This window comes from Chroicocephalus ridibundus, chromosome 18 (assembly GCF_963924245.1).
Source record: "Chroicocephalus ridibundus chromosome 18, bChrRid1.1, whole genome shotgun sequence".
In the NCBI taxonomy this organism is placed as follows: Eukaryota; Metazoa; Chordata; class Aves; order Charadriiformes; family Laridae; genus Chroicocephalus; species Chroicocephalus ridibundus.
Window position 1 is genome coordinate 2,241,815 of NC_086301.1, and position 12,911 is coordinate 2,254,725.

The following is a 12,911-nucleotide window of genomic DNA, read 5'->3' on the forward strand; positions in this document are numbered from 1 at the left end:
TATTCATTCCCAAGTTCACTTTTCTGTTTTGTTTTTTTTTTTTTTTTATTGCCTTAGCTGCTTAGTTGTCCTATCACTACACAATGTTTGCCATTGCAGTTACAGCAACCTTTGTTACGTTAAGCACTCCACAGCCACCAAAAGCAGCACTTACCTTCTGAAAAAACATCACACTTTGGGGCTGCAGCAGTTAGTTACAAGTAATGGCCATCAGCGTTTTATTTATTTGCAATTAATACGTGCCTGGGAAACGATTTACAGCTGCTAAATTAGGAACTGTCTATTAATCTGGCTTCGAGTACTAAACCAGTTTCTGCCTGGCTGTTTCTCTGAGAGATGCCTAAATTCCTCCCCTGAAGCTACTTACATACAAAGGGAGGGAAGATAATTTGGAGATTTCCCCCCAGACACCAGTGATATGTTTCTTGGTATTGTTGTTATAAAGAACCAGATGCACACAATGCCTTTTCAATCCTAAACTGGCTTCCCCAAAGACGGACACGATGTTTACCGGCAACTTGCAAGTGTGCGAAGGGGAAGTCTACATGCTGATGGCTACTACCTGTTTCAAAACTGCTGCTTGAGACTTTATGGACTAAGCAAACTAACCGAAACGCGCTGGTGTTAGAAACAAGACCTGTCCTCTGTCGGCATCTGTGTGAGATAAAGGGAGTCGCAAAAGGCTTCCTTCGTAACCTCAGCTTTGCATGATTGGCTTTCTCTACCGAGGAGGGGAAGTGCCGCAAAATAAATGCAGACGTAGACAGATATCTTGGGAAAGAGTCCTAGTTTCCTCTGCAGTTTGTTCAGGCGGTGTATGCGGTAGTACAGCAATGCAAGCCGCTATAAACCCCCCTCCCTAGATAAGAGGCGGCTCTCCTCCCGGTCCGCAGGAGCGCATGAAGGTGACACGGCGGTGACTCCCCCCTCGGGACAGCCCCCGCGCTCCGACCAGCCGGCACTCCGCCGCCGCCGCCCGAGGTACGCCTGCCCGTGGGGAGCGGGACGGGTCGGCTCCGGCAGCGGGTGTCGGCCGTCCCGTCCCGCCCGCCTCCGGGGGCAGCGCTCGCCCTTCCGTCTCGCATCGCTCCGCTGCAGCCCGCCGAAGAGCGAGGTAGGGTCGCCGCCGCCTCTCCGCCCTGGGGCCGCACCGCAGGGCGGCCCGGTCGGGGCCGGCCCCTCGGCTGGAAGGTGCGGGAGCAGCCCGGCGGGGAGCGGGCGGGTGGAGCGCGTTGGGCGCAGGGCGCCGAGCGGGGCGCGGCCGGGCTCTTCTGCCCTCCATCCCCGAGTCTCCACGACCTCACACCGTCAGCTAAAACCTCTTAGCTTCTGCCGTGCCTTTCAAACGTGCTTGGGAAAAGATCGAACCGTCTTTTGCTATGCATCGTTCTATCTGTTTTACCCATTAAATGAAGGGGCACGTTTTCCTTTAATCCTCTACCAGTAAGTCCTGCCTATGCCTTCCCCTCTGCTTTAGAGTAGTCCTTGCCTTCTGGGTTTACTTCACTACACGAGGCATGCACTGTTTGGTGGTGTAGTATTTCATTTCAAAGGTTTGGGTATGCATGTTTGGAAACAAAGATGCAGTCCTCTGCTATGAACCTGGATGCCTCTTCTGCACAGAGCAGCTAGAACTATAGACCATATAATAAATGTGCTAGTGCAAGGGGAAAGAATGCCTTGAGAGAGGAGTTGGTAGGTTTGAATGAAGCACTTCATATTCTAGACTACTTACAAAAAGTCACTTCAGTGTTTTTACGATCACTGTTGTTGGCTTTGTTTATAGAGAAAATTCTAATAGAGTTATTATTTATTTCAACGTAGCATCATGTAAGTCAATGAAAAGTTTTGTAAAATAACAGAACTTGAAGGATGCTCTATGTTATTCTAAATAATGATAAAAGACAATAGAGGAGGAGACCAATTATTTTAAAAAGCAATTTTTCAACAGGCAGTTAAACATGCCAACCCTATTACAGTATTGTGCACTAGCAGAGAACTAGCCCCAAGAACTCCCTTGCCTCATAGAGTAAGAAGCATTGTTCTGAACTCTGAATCCTCTCCATGTGTTTTTGGCAGAGTAAAGATGAGTTGTGAAGAGATTCTTGTGTGTCCGGTACAACTTGGAGAAAATTTCTGCCTCTATTTTGCAGGTAATTACTACCCACTGCTGAAAGAGACACACTGTGTCTTCTTTCTGCATAGACGATCAAAAGCTGATATACAATTTGGTCTTTTGCTGGTGCTGGCATCCCTGGTTCTGTAGAATCCTGGGTTTTTTCCCCTCCATGTTACCTGAACAATCCTCAAAGCAGTTACAATCCCCACCCGCTTAGAAGAATGATAGTTCTTAGATTACAGAGCCAGGCTCTTCACTGCAAAAAGAATGCGAGTTTGACAGCTGTCCCAGTGTGTTATCAGGTCAGCACCATGTTATTGCTGAACACCTTAAGCATTTAATAACTTTTTCTGTTTGAATACTGATTAAAAACAATTCCTTTCTCAGTCTGATTTCATCTAGTTCTTCCATAAGCTTAAGTCTGAAGTATTGTTAACCAAGTATCTGATTCAGCAGAATATTTGTTGCTTCATGCAATACATTCCCGTAAAGGATACTCAGAAGGATTTTAATACTGGGGGGTGGAGTTGGAATAAGTGGATAACTTCCAGTCTTACAGGATGAAGTTAGTTAGAAAACTGTCTCTTCTTTACAAGCAGCCTGACTTTGGAAGCAAATCACCGTTTCTCATCCTTTTGCTTACTTAGAATAAGGGTGCTCATGAAAGAAAAAATGTGCATGCCATTTATCCCTTGGTTATAGGCTTAAACTGATCAGAGCTGCTCACCCTTAAGTAACCCTAAAACATTTTGCATGCCTCTTGGTTTGGTGGTAACTCCAGTTCTCAAATGAGTGGTGGTTTCATCATTCTCTTGAGTTTGTTATGCTCACAAAACACACCCTATAGTTCGAACAGCCCAGCTGGGTGAGCTAGTGATACTGGAAACGCGTAGGTGGCTGGCTGGCTGGCTTCCAATCTTGCAGAACAAAACTGGGTAGAAAGTGGTTTCTTTTGTGAGGGCAGAGCTTAATGTTGTTTTCTCTTTCCTTTTTTTCACTGCTCACTTGGAATCAAGACGATGATGGTAAGCTGAAAGCTCATAATTTATTAACTTCATTACCAATTTTACCTGAACTAGCCTGCTCACGCTTACTAACCCACAAATGCTTTGTGTGCCTTAAAGACCAAGTTTTCAAACCGATAATAGCTACTATAAAAAGAAAGCTACAGCTTACCTTCTCCTTCTGAAGCCGATGGTGCTTTATTTCCTCCTAAGGTACAGGGTAGTGGCTTTCATAACAGAAAGACCTTTTAATGCAGTTCTAATTGTTGGGCATGAGAGAGAACTGTCGCTTCTGAAGTCTCATTAACAGATACAGTAGTTTATCTTGCTTATATGTACAGAATGCTGTATTCTGGGAAAACCTTCTGTCTTGCCTGGATTGCTACAAGCCAGAGGTGGAAAGAATGATGTGGCCTCCGTTTTGTTTGAAATTGCCATTCTAAGAACTTATTTCCTTAATGACAAGATTAAGCCTGTAGCAAACTGTTAAGATCTGAGGCAATTACAGCTAAAATATTAGACCCTCTTTGCTTAATATTTCTACAGGGCTCGAATGCGATGCCTTTTGTAAGGAAAAAATTCTCCACCGAGTCCTTCGAAATGTAGATAGCCAGTTGCTTGTGGTTCGACCAGATTTAAACATGGCAGCTTTTGAGGATGTGACAGATCAGGAGATGAAATCTGGTACAGCATTTTCTAAATACATACTATAACCATTGTACTGTTTCATTATTCTAGATGCGCTTTTGTTCTTTGTAATCCCTGACTCTAAATGATGAGACTGAGAGTAAAGACTTCAAACTTAATTTGTAAGAATAAAGCTGAGAGAGCTGAAATTTTGTGTCTTATTAATAGATTAGATTAGGTTAGACTGAGGCCTGCAGGATGTCCCACGCAGAAAAGGTCTGCTAGATTTAGTTAGCTTTGATCACAAACTAAATTCTTAATCTGTTTGTTTGGTTGGTTGGGGTTTTTTTGTGTTGGATTACAAAAAAATTTGGTTTAGGCTTAAACAGACAATGTATTTAGCACTAAAAGCTCTTGCTTTCTTCTAGCAGCAGTAGTTAACAATATACTTATGGTTTTGGCTTTAATTTTTTGGGGGCCCTCAGCAATTCATTCAGAACTATATTCGTTGAATATATTTATCTACAATCCCATATATACAGATATAATATGATTTGCAGATGACTGTTCACAAATCCAGTTGTCACTTTATGCATGCATGTAAAATGATTTCAACATCCTACCCACAATAACTGGTAACTTCACATGCTTTCTTGCAAATCCAAAATCTTGGTTATTGAATGATTGCAGAAAGTCAAATATGTGCTACCAGCAGTCATAAAAATTCATGTCCTGGCTCTCCTGTCAGAACAATTATCCTGGGAAGACAGCAGTTGCCAATGGAATAGTAAGACATAATACAGCTAAGTCATTGCAGCCCTCTCCTGAGCAGACCATTAATTATAAACAATTTATATTTAGGCAACGGAATGCACTTCAACATTCACTACTACAAAACTACCACACCATCAGCAGGGATGCCTGTTGCATTCAGTATCCAGGTAGAAGATAGAAGTTATTACATGTGTTGTGAGAAAGAATGTGGAAAAATGATAGTTCGATTTAGGGTAAGTATCTGCTTTCCATACCTTATGTATATATAAGTAGTAGGCAAAATTAAGAATTCAAACCTGTGTGAGCTGAAGCAAACCTGCTCAGCTCTTGTGCTGGGACTAACCCATTCCCTTTTTCTTCCTCAGGAAGGAGAAGTTCCCAAAGAAATTCCTGGTGAAAGTAACATAATCTTTTTCAAAAAGACATTTACATCTTGTAGCTCCAGAGCATTTAAGTTTGAATACTCACTGGAACGAGGAATGTTTTTGGCCTTTGAGGAAGAAGGTTCCTTAAGAAAATTAATTCTAAAGAAACTGTCAAGAGAAGATGAAGTGGATGAAACCATGAAGATAAGTTTCTAACTTAAGTCAGAATGAAAGTCACAACAACCTATGACGTACTTCAACAGTCTTAAAATAGATTTTGGGCTTTTATGAAAGAAATCTCATTCCGAGGCAAGCCAGTTTTATATTTTTAGCTACCATAGGTCAGTACAAAAATTAGCATCTTATAAAGGAAAATAAATGCAAATTCTTGCCAAAAAGCATCACAGGCCTGTTTTCCAGTCAGATGAAAGAGAATTACACAATGAAGAAACAAGAATATGCATGCATACATAGTCTTGTATAGTTTGATCTCTAAAATCTTTACTGCCTCTTGAATTTGAATACTTCTAAATTGGATGTCTCAGATGAAGTTGACCGATTTTTGGGGAGGGTGAGAAAACAGCTTAAAATAACAGACTTCATAAGCAGACCATCCACCTGGCCAATGAAGACTTTGAGATTACTTTTTTGCATCAAGATTATTTCCTGAGCATCTTTCATCAGTGATACTCTTACCTTCAACTGAAGTAGAAACAACAGACGATTTTTAACTTACTGGAAGTCTTTGAGAAAACCGCTAACTTACCTGAACAATCAAAGTTCTAATAAAGCTGTTTGTCCTCAGAGGGCCCAAGAAAAAAAAAAAATTATGCTTTTATGTAAAGGTTTTTTAGGAGTTAAACAGTAAATTGTAGGTTAGCAATGAAATGAAATGATGTTTGTCCTTCTAACAATTTGAAACAAACGTAGACGTGGCTGGCTCTCATAAGGGCCCCTTCTTATTCTGTGTAGGTGACTGGCATGGTTTGGCCTCAGACGGCAACAAAGAACCGCGTGCCACTTGCACAGCCCTCCCAGTATGGGAAGAATCGGAAGAAAAAGGCAAAACTCTTGGGTTGAGACAAAGGCAGTTTAACAGAACAGCAAAGGGAACAAGAAAACAACAACAACAATAACACAGACAGAGGACTATACAAACACAATTACGGCCCCGCTGCTCCCCATCCGGACCCAGGATGCCCCAGCCGGCTCCAAGCTGTGACTTCCTGCCCCCTTCCCCAGCAGCTCAGGGTGGTCATGGCTCACATTGCATGGAACACCTGTGTCCTGGGGAGAATTAACTCTGTCCCTGCGGGAACCAGGACATTATCCACCCTTTTTTCCATACCATCTATGCCATGCCCAGATCTTACAGGTTCCAATGAATTGCCACCACTTTCCCCTGTCATGTATATATATATATACATATACACACACATATATATTCATGCAGGTATAATGCCCTTAGTTTATGGGCCATCCCTCTAACTCGAAAGCGTCCATTGAGTTCATTTAATCCATGGCTCTGGGCTCCATCTGTTAGAGCAGTCTCTCAGGGCAGGTGAGATGCTGGGTGGTGCTGGCCTGTTGCATGCTGTATTTTCGGAGCTTGTGACTGGTGCACCTGGTGTGGCCCATGCCCACAGTCCGTGGGCTGAAGATGTAGATCTTGAGGAAGTTGCTGGGCGCCAGCTGCTGAGGTCAGTTCTGATCCCATCATCCCTGTCCCTTACTCGTAGTACAACTGATAGCAATTATAGTAATGAGGACATACAGTGACAGTGTTACTTAGCAATTAACATCACACAATTTGATTCATTGGCTATTCTCACCCAAAATCAGATCCCCGTGAGGTACACATCAGACTTCCCCATCCTTCTGCATCACCCACCAAGTGCACCCAGGTCCTTGGGCAAAAGCAATCCCACGAATGGGTTTGCCTTTGCCTGAGGCAGGACTGACCCAGACTGTCTTCCCTGGCATATTCTTCATGTGCACTATGGGGACTTCATCCCCTTCTATGGTACGTGGGAGTTTTGATTGGGCAGGGCCAGCCCGATTGGTAGATCCCCTGGTGTTAACTAGCCAGGTAGCCTTTGCTAAATGTGCATCCCAATGTTTTAAAGTCCCACCACCCATTGCTCTCAGTGTAGTTTTTAACAATCCATTGTATTGTTCTAGCTTCCCAGAGGCCGGTGCGTGACAGGGGATGTGATACACCCACTCGATACCATGCTCTTTGGCCCAGGTGTCTATGAGGCTGTTTCGGAAATGAGTCCCGTTGTTCGACTCAATTCTCTCTGGGATACCACGTCGCCACAGGACTTGTTTTTCAAGGCCCAGGAGAGTGTTACGGGCAGTGGCATGGGGCACAGGGTATGTTTCCAGCCATCCAGTGGTTGCTTCCACCATTGTGAGCACATAGCGCTTGCCTTGACGGGTTTGTGGCAGTGTGATATAATCAATCTGCCAGGCCTCCCCAGATTTATATTTCAGCCATCTCCCTCCATACCAAAGAGGCTTCAAACGCTTGGCTTGCTTGATTGCAGCGCATGTCTCACGTTCATGGATGACCTGTGCAATAGTGTCCATGGTCAAGTCCACCCCTTGGTCACGAGCCCATCTATATGTCGCATCTCTTCCTTGATGGCCTGAGGAGTCATGGGTCCACCAAGCTATGAATAATTCACCCTTATGTTGCCAGTCCAGATCCAGCTGAGCCACTTCAATGCTAGCGGCCCGATCCACCTGCTGGTTGTTCTGATATTCCTCTGTGGCCCGATTCTTCGGTACATGGACATCTACGTGCCATACTTTCACAACCAGATTCTCTATCTGGGCAGCAATATCTTGCCATAGTTCTGCAGCCCAGATGGGTTTGCCTCTGCGCTGCCAGTTGCCCTGCTTCTGCTGCTGTAACCACCCCCACAGAGCATTTGCCACCATCCATGAGTCAGTGTAGAGATAAAGTACTGGCCATTTTTCTCGCTCAGCAATGTCCAAAGCCAGCTGAATGGCTTTCACCTCTGCAAACTGGCTCGATTCACCTTGTCCTTCACTGGCCCCTGCAACGTGTTGTGTAGGACTCCACACAGCAGCCTTCCACTTTCCATGCTTTCCCACAATCCGTCAGGGTCCATCAGTGAACAGGGCATATTTCTTCTCATTTTCTGGCAGTTTATTATATGGTAGGGCCTCTTCTGCACGCGTCACCTCCTCCTCTGGTGACATTCCGAAATCCTTGCCTTCTGGCCAGTCCGTGATCAATGCCTGGACGACTGGGGTTTCCCATTCAAGTTCGCTGTGTGACCAGTGCAATCCACTTACTCCATGTGGCATCAGTTGCATGATGTGTGGTGGGGACCCTTTCTTTGACCATCCAGCCCAGCACCGGCAGTCGAGGTGCTGAGAGGAGCTGTGCTTCTGTACCAACCACTTCCGAAGCAGCTCGAACCCCTTCATATGCTGCCAAGATCTCTTTTTCTGTTGGAGTGTAGCGGGCTTCGGATCCTCTGGATCACCGACTCCAAAACCCTAGGGGTCGACCTCGAGTCTCCCCTGGTGCTTTCTGCCAGAGGCTCCAGGTAGGGCCGTTCTCCCCAGCTGCGGTGTAGAGCACATTTTTAACACCTTGTCCCACCCGGACTGGCCCCAGGGCCCCTGCATGGACTATTTCCTGTCTGATTTGTTCAAAAGCTTGTCGTTGCTCAGGACCCCATTAAAAGTCGTTCTTCTTCCGGGTTACTTGATACAGAGGGCTTACAATTTGACTGTAATCTGGGATATACATTCTCCAAAAACCCACAATGCCTAAGAAAGCTTGTGTTTCCTTTTTACTAGTTGGTGGCGACATAGCTGATATTTTGTTGATCACATCCATTGGAATCTGACAGTGTCCATCCTGCCATTTTATTCCTAAAAACTGGATCTCCTGCGCAGGCCCCTTGACCTTAACTTTGTTTTATGGCAAAACCAGCTTTCAGAAGGATTCGGACTATTTTACTCCCTTTCTCAAAAACTTCTTCTGCTGTGTTTCCCCATACAATGATGTCATCAATGTACTGCAGATGTTCTGGTGCTTCACCCTGTTCCAGTGCAGTCTGGACCAGTCCATGGCAAATGGTGGGGCTGTGTTTCCACCCCTGGGGCAGTCGATTCCAGGTGTACTGGACACCCCTCCAAGTGAAAGCAAACTGTGGCCTGCACTCTGCTGCCAAAGGGATTGAGAAGAATGCATTCGCTATATCAATCGTGGCATACCATTTGGCTGCCTTGGACTCCAGTTCGTACTGGAGTTCTAGCATGTCCAGCATGGCAGCGCTCAGCGGTGGCGTGACTTCTTTCAGGCCACGATAGTCCACAGTTAGCCTCCACTCTCCATTAGATTTTCGCACTGGCCATGTGGGACTGTTAAAGGGTGAGCGAGTCTTGCTGATCGCTCCTTGAGCCTCTAGTTGACGAATCAGCTCATGGATGGGAATCAGAGAGTCTCGGTTAGTGCGATATTGCTGCCGATGCACCATTGTGGTAGCAATTGGCACCTGTTGTTCTTCGACCCTCAACAACCCCACAACAGAAGAGTCCTCCAAGAGACCAGGCAAGGCAGACAACTGTTTAACTTCCTCCATCTCCAAGGCAGCTATGCCAAAGGCCCAACGGTACCCTTTTGGGTCCTTAAAATACCCTCTCCTGAGGTAATCTATACCAAGGATGCATGGAGCCTCTGGGCCAGTCACAATGGGATGCTTTCGCCACTCATTCCCAGTTAGGCTCACTTCCGCCTCCAGTACAGTCAACTCTTGGGATCCCCCTGTCACCCCAGAAATACAAATGGGTTCTGCCCCTCTATAGCTTGATGGTATTAAAGTACACTGCGCACCTGTGTCCACTAGAGCCTTATACTCCTGTGGGTCTGATGTGCCAGGCCATCGAATCCGCACCATCCGATAAACCCAGTTGTCCCTTTCCTCCATCCACCTGGCCGGAGGCAGGGCCCCTCTAATACTGGTCATAGTATCCGTTACTCACTTCTTGCAGAAATGACTTGGGAAGTTCCTCCAAGAGGATGAGAAGCAAGATCAGGCCTTCTGCTTTGTCTGGGGAACTGCCCGCTGGAAACTGGAGCAGCACTTTTCCTGGAGGGATCCCCTTTTGTGGTTGTCCTTCCTTGCAAATCCTGTACCCGTGTTCACAGGATCGAAGTAGGTTGTCCATCCCACTTCCTCATGTCCTCTCCGTGGTCACACAGGTAGAACCACAGGGTGCCTCGTGGTGTGTACCCTCTGTACTCTCTGAGTGGGGAAACGCCTGCTCCTAATAGCTGAGATGCTGGCCCGTACAGATGGGGAGTAGAATATATTCTCTTCAAGTTGCTGGACCTTCCACAACAGTTTCTCCACAGCTGAGACAAGGGGGGAAGAGAGACTTTCTTCATATTGCTGGAGCCAGCCAGCTACCTCATCCACCATTGGTCCCTCTTCACCTTTCCATTCCGTTACTGGCAGTGAGTTGGCATATGATGATGGTACGCTCCGTACAAACTTCCATCACATGGGCCTTGTGCATCGCACCTCATCAGGGCCTGTGGGTAAGTCTGCATTGACCAAGTCATAATAAATCATGTCCCGCACGGCTAATTCTCTCAGGTACTGGATACCTCTTTCCATGGTAGACCACTCGATTGGGTGACATACAACATCTTCACTGAAGGGGTATCTCTCCCTCACGCCTAACAGGAGTCGTTTACAGAGGCTGAGGGCTTGGGTCTTCTTCCCAATTGCCTTCTCAATGCTGCCTTCCCTAGACAGGGATCCCAGCTGCCTGGCCTCCCTACCCTCTAATTCCAGGCTACTGGCCCCGTTATCCCAGCACCAGAGCAGCCAGGTGACAATGTGCTCACCTGAAAGTCGGCTAAAATCTTTTCGCATATCCCGCAGCTCACTCAAGGATAGGGATCGGGTAATTATCTCTGGTTCTGCCTCTTCCTCCTGCTCTTGTGATGACGCTGGTTCATCATCATCTCTTACTAAGCGAACTGATTTCTTTGTGTACTTCTTCTCTACCGGGGGCAACTGATACTGGCACGGGTTGGCTCTCTGGTTCAGTGGCAGTGGCTGCCGCAGGGGTTGGAGTAGTCACAGCGGCTGCCGCCAGTGGTTGGAGTAGCTGCAGTGGCTGCCGCAGGGGTTGCAGTAGCCGCAGTGGCTGCCGCAGGGGTTGCAGTAGCCGCAGTGGCTGCTGGTCTGGTTTCCATCTCTTCCCCCTAAGGGTGCTTCATAATACTGAGCAGTGCCTGGTAGATACTGGCCAGGGCCCAGCACAGGGCGGTGAGTTGTGCCTCTCTAGAATAGCCACAGCATTTTCCCTTCAAATATTCTACCACTTTATCAGGGTCCTGTAATTGTTCAGGGGTGAAGTCCCAGACCATTGGAGGCAAGAAGTTCTCTAGGTACCTGCCCACGTTCTCCCACATGCCATGCCACCCCTGACTGTGCAGCCTCAGAGCAGATCTCCAGGTGGTAGTCTTAAATAGCTGTTTAATCCTGAACAGGACCTGGAACACATTCAGCAGACATAACAATAGGACCAGGCTGGTTTGAGTATCCCAAGGATACTCAAAATTCTCAAAAGCTGTCATACCTGACCAGAAGGAGAAAAGGGAGGCAAAAGAGCTGGGGAAAGCGTCCCCCCCTGTTTCCCCCACAGACTGGGTGTAATTATTAATAAATTCTGAGAGACGGTGCCCAATGTACGGGCAGGACAGCAATACCACATAAACGCCCCAAAGTAGCTGTCTAACAAGTGATGTTATCATATCATAAGCCGATATTGCACAGGACAGCAAAATGACAATCCTCATCCCTCTCCCAGAAGTAACAAAAATCATCGCAGGGAGTACATAAGCCATATAGGAATTCACATAACACAGCCATGAGAACAAACCAAGCAACATGATGACCAGTGACTATTTATCTAATACAATAAATGCATACAATAAATTCGTTTTTACAAGCTCTAGTTGGATTCTGTCGTTATCTCAACCCTCCAAGCCCCACGCTGGGTGCCAAAAAGGACTGTCATGGTTTAACCTCAGACGGCAACAAAGAACCACCTGCCGTTCGCTCCGGCTTTCCCAATACAGGAAGAATCGGAAGAAAAAGGCAAAACTCTTGGGTTGAGACAAAGGCAGTTTAACAGAACAGCAAAGGGAACAAGAAAACAACAACAACAACAACACGGACCGAGGACTATACAAACACAATTACGGCCCCGCTGCTCCCCGCCTGGACCCAGGATGCCCGGACCCAGGATGCCCCAGCCGGCTCCAAGCTGCGACTTCCTGCCCCCTTCCCCAGCAGCTCAGGGTGGTCATGGCTCACATTGCATGGAACACCTGTGTCCTGGGGAGAATTAACCCTATCCCCGCCGGCACCAGGACAGTGACAATGCAGCATACATTGGGGTCAAGCTGTGAACTCCATTTCACTTTCAGAGCTGAGCAAGCACTGGATTTCACCAAAACCAAAATTAATGTAATACATTCTGAACACGTAATCTTGAAGAAATTGATGTGGCATGTAAGTGTCAATCTTCCTCTTCTGTTCCAACTCCAGGTAGTTATAACCTGGACATTGTTTGCAGCTGGGGTCCTGGGTCTTCAACTTGCCATGTTGGACAGCTGGTACAGTTGTCATACCCCATACAGGCACAAGTAATCAGAGAAAACAGGAAGGCTTCTCGCTGATGTGAAAGTCTCAAGACTTGTTTTGGTAAAAATCAAAACAAAAGTGTAATTTCAGCAACTTTAAAAAAAAGCACAGATACATGAAACTGCTGTGATAGCCCTGAGTGTCTCAGCTTTTCATGTCACGTTACCCCTGCCATTTCTCCTGTCAGCTGCTACAGGAGCACCTAGAGGCAGTAAGAAACCAATTATTTAGAATCAGGTACAGCCACCACTGAGTACACTATCACTTAGGAAGAATTTACTGGAGGGGCTTACCCTCAAGAATTTATTTAACA

At 46.3% G+C, this 12,911-nt stretch overlaps 1 protein-coding gene across 1 annotated transcript; it reads left to right on the plus strand.

Annotated features, from left to right (window-relative positions):
* Positions 1-817: 817 nt before the first annotated feature.
* LOC134525036 (interleukin-18-like) lies at positions 818-5,712 on the plus strand. The gene is given in 6 exon segments (XM_063355476.1): positions 818-981; positions 2,080-2,153; positions 3,136-3,144; positions 3,670-3,807; positions 4,612-4,757; positions 4,890-5,712. Coding segments are annotated over 6 exon segments (747 nt in total). The 3' UTR covers positions 5,106-5,712.
* The last annotated feature ends 7,199 nt before the right edge of the window (positions 5,713-12,911 follow it).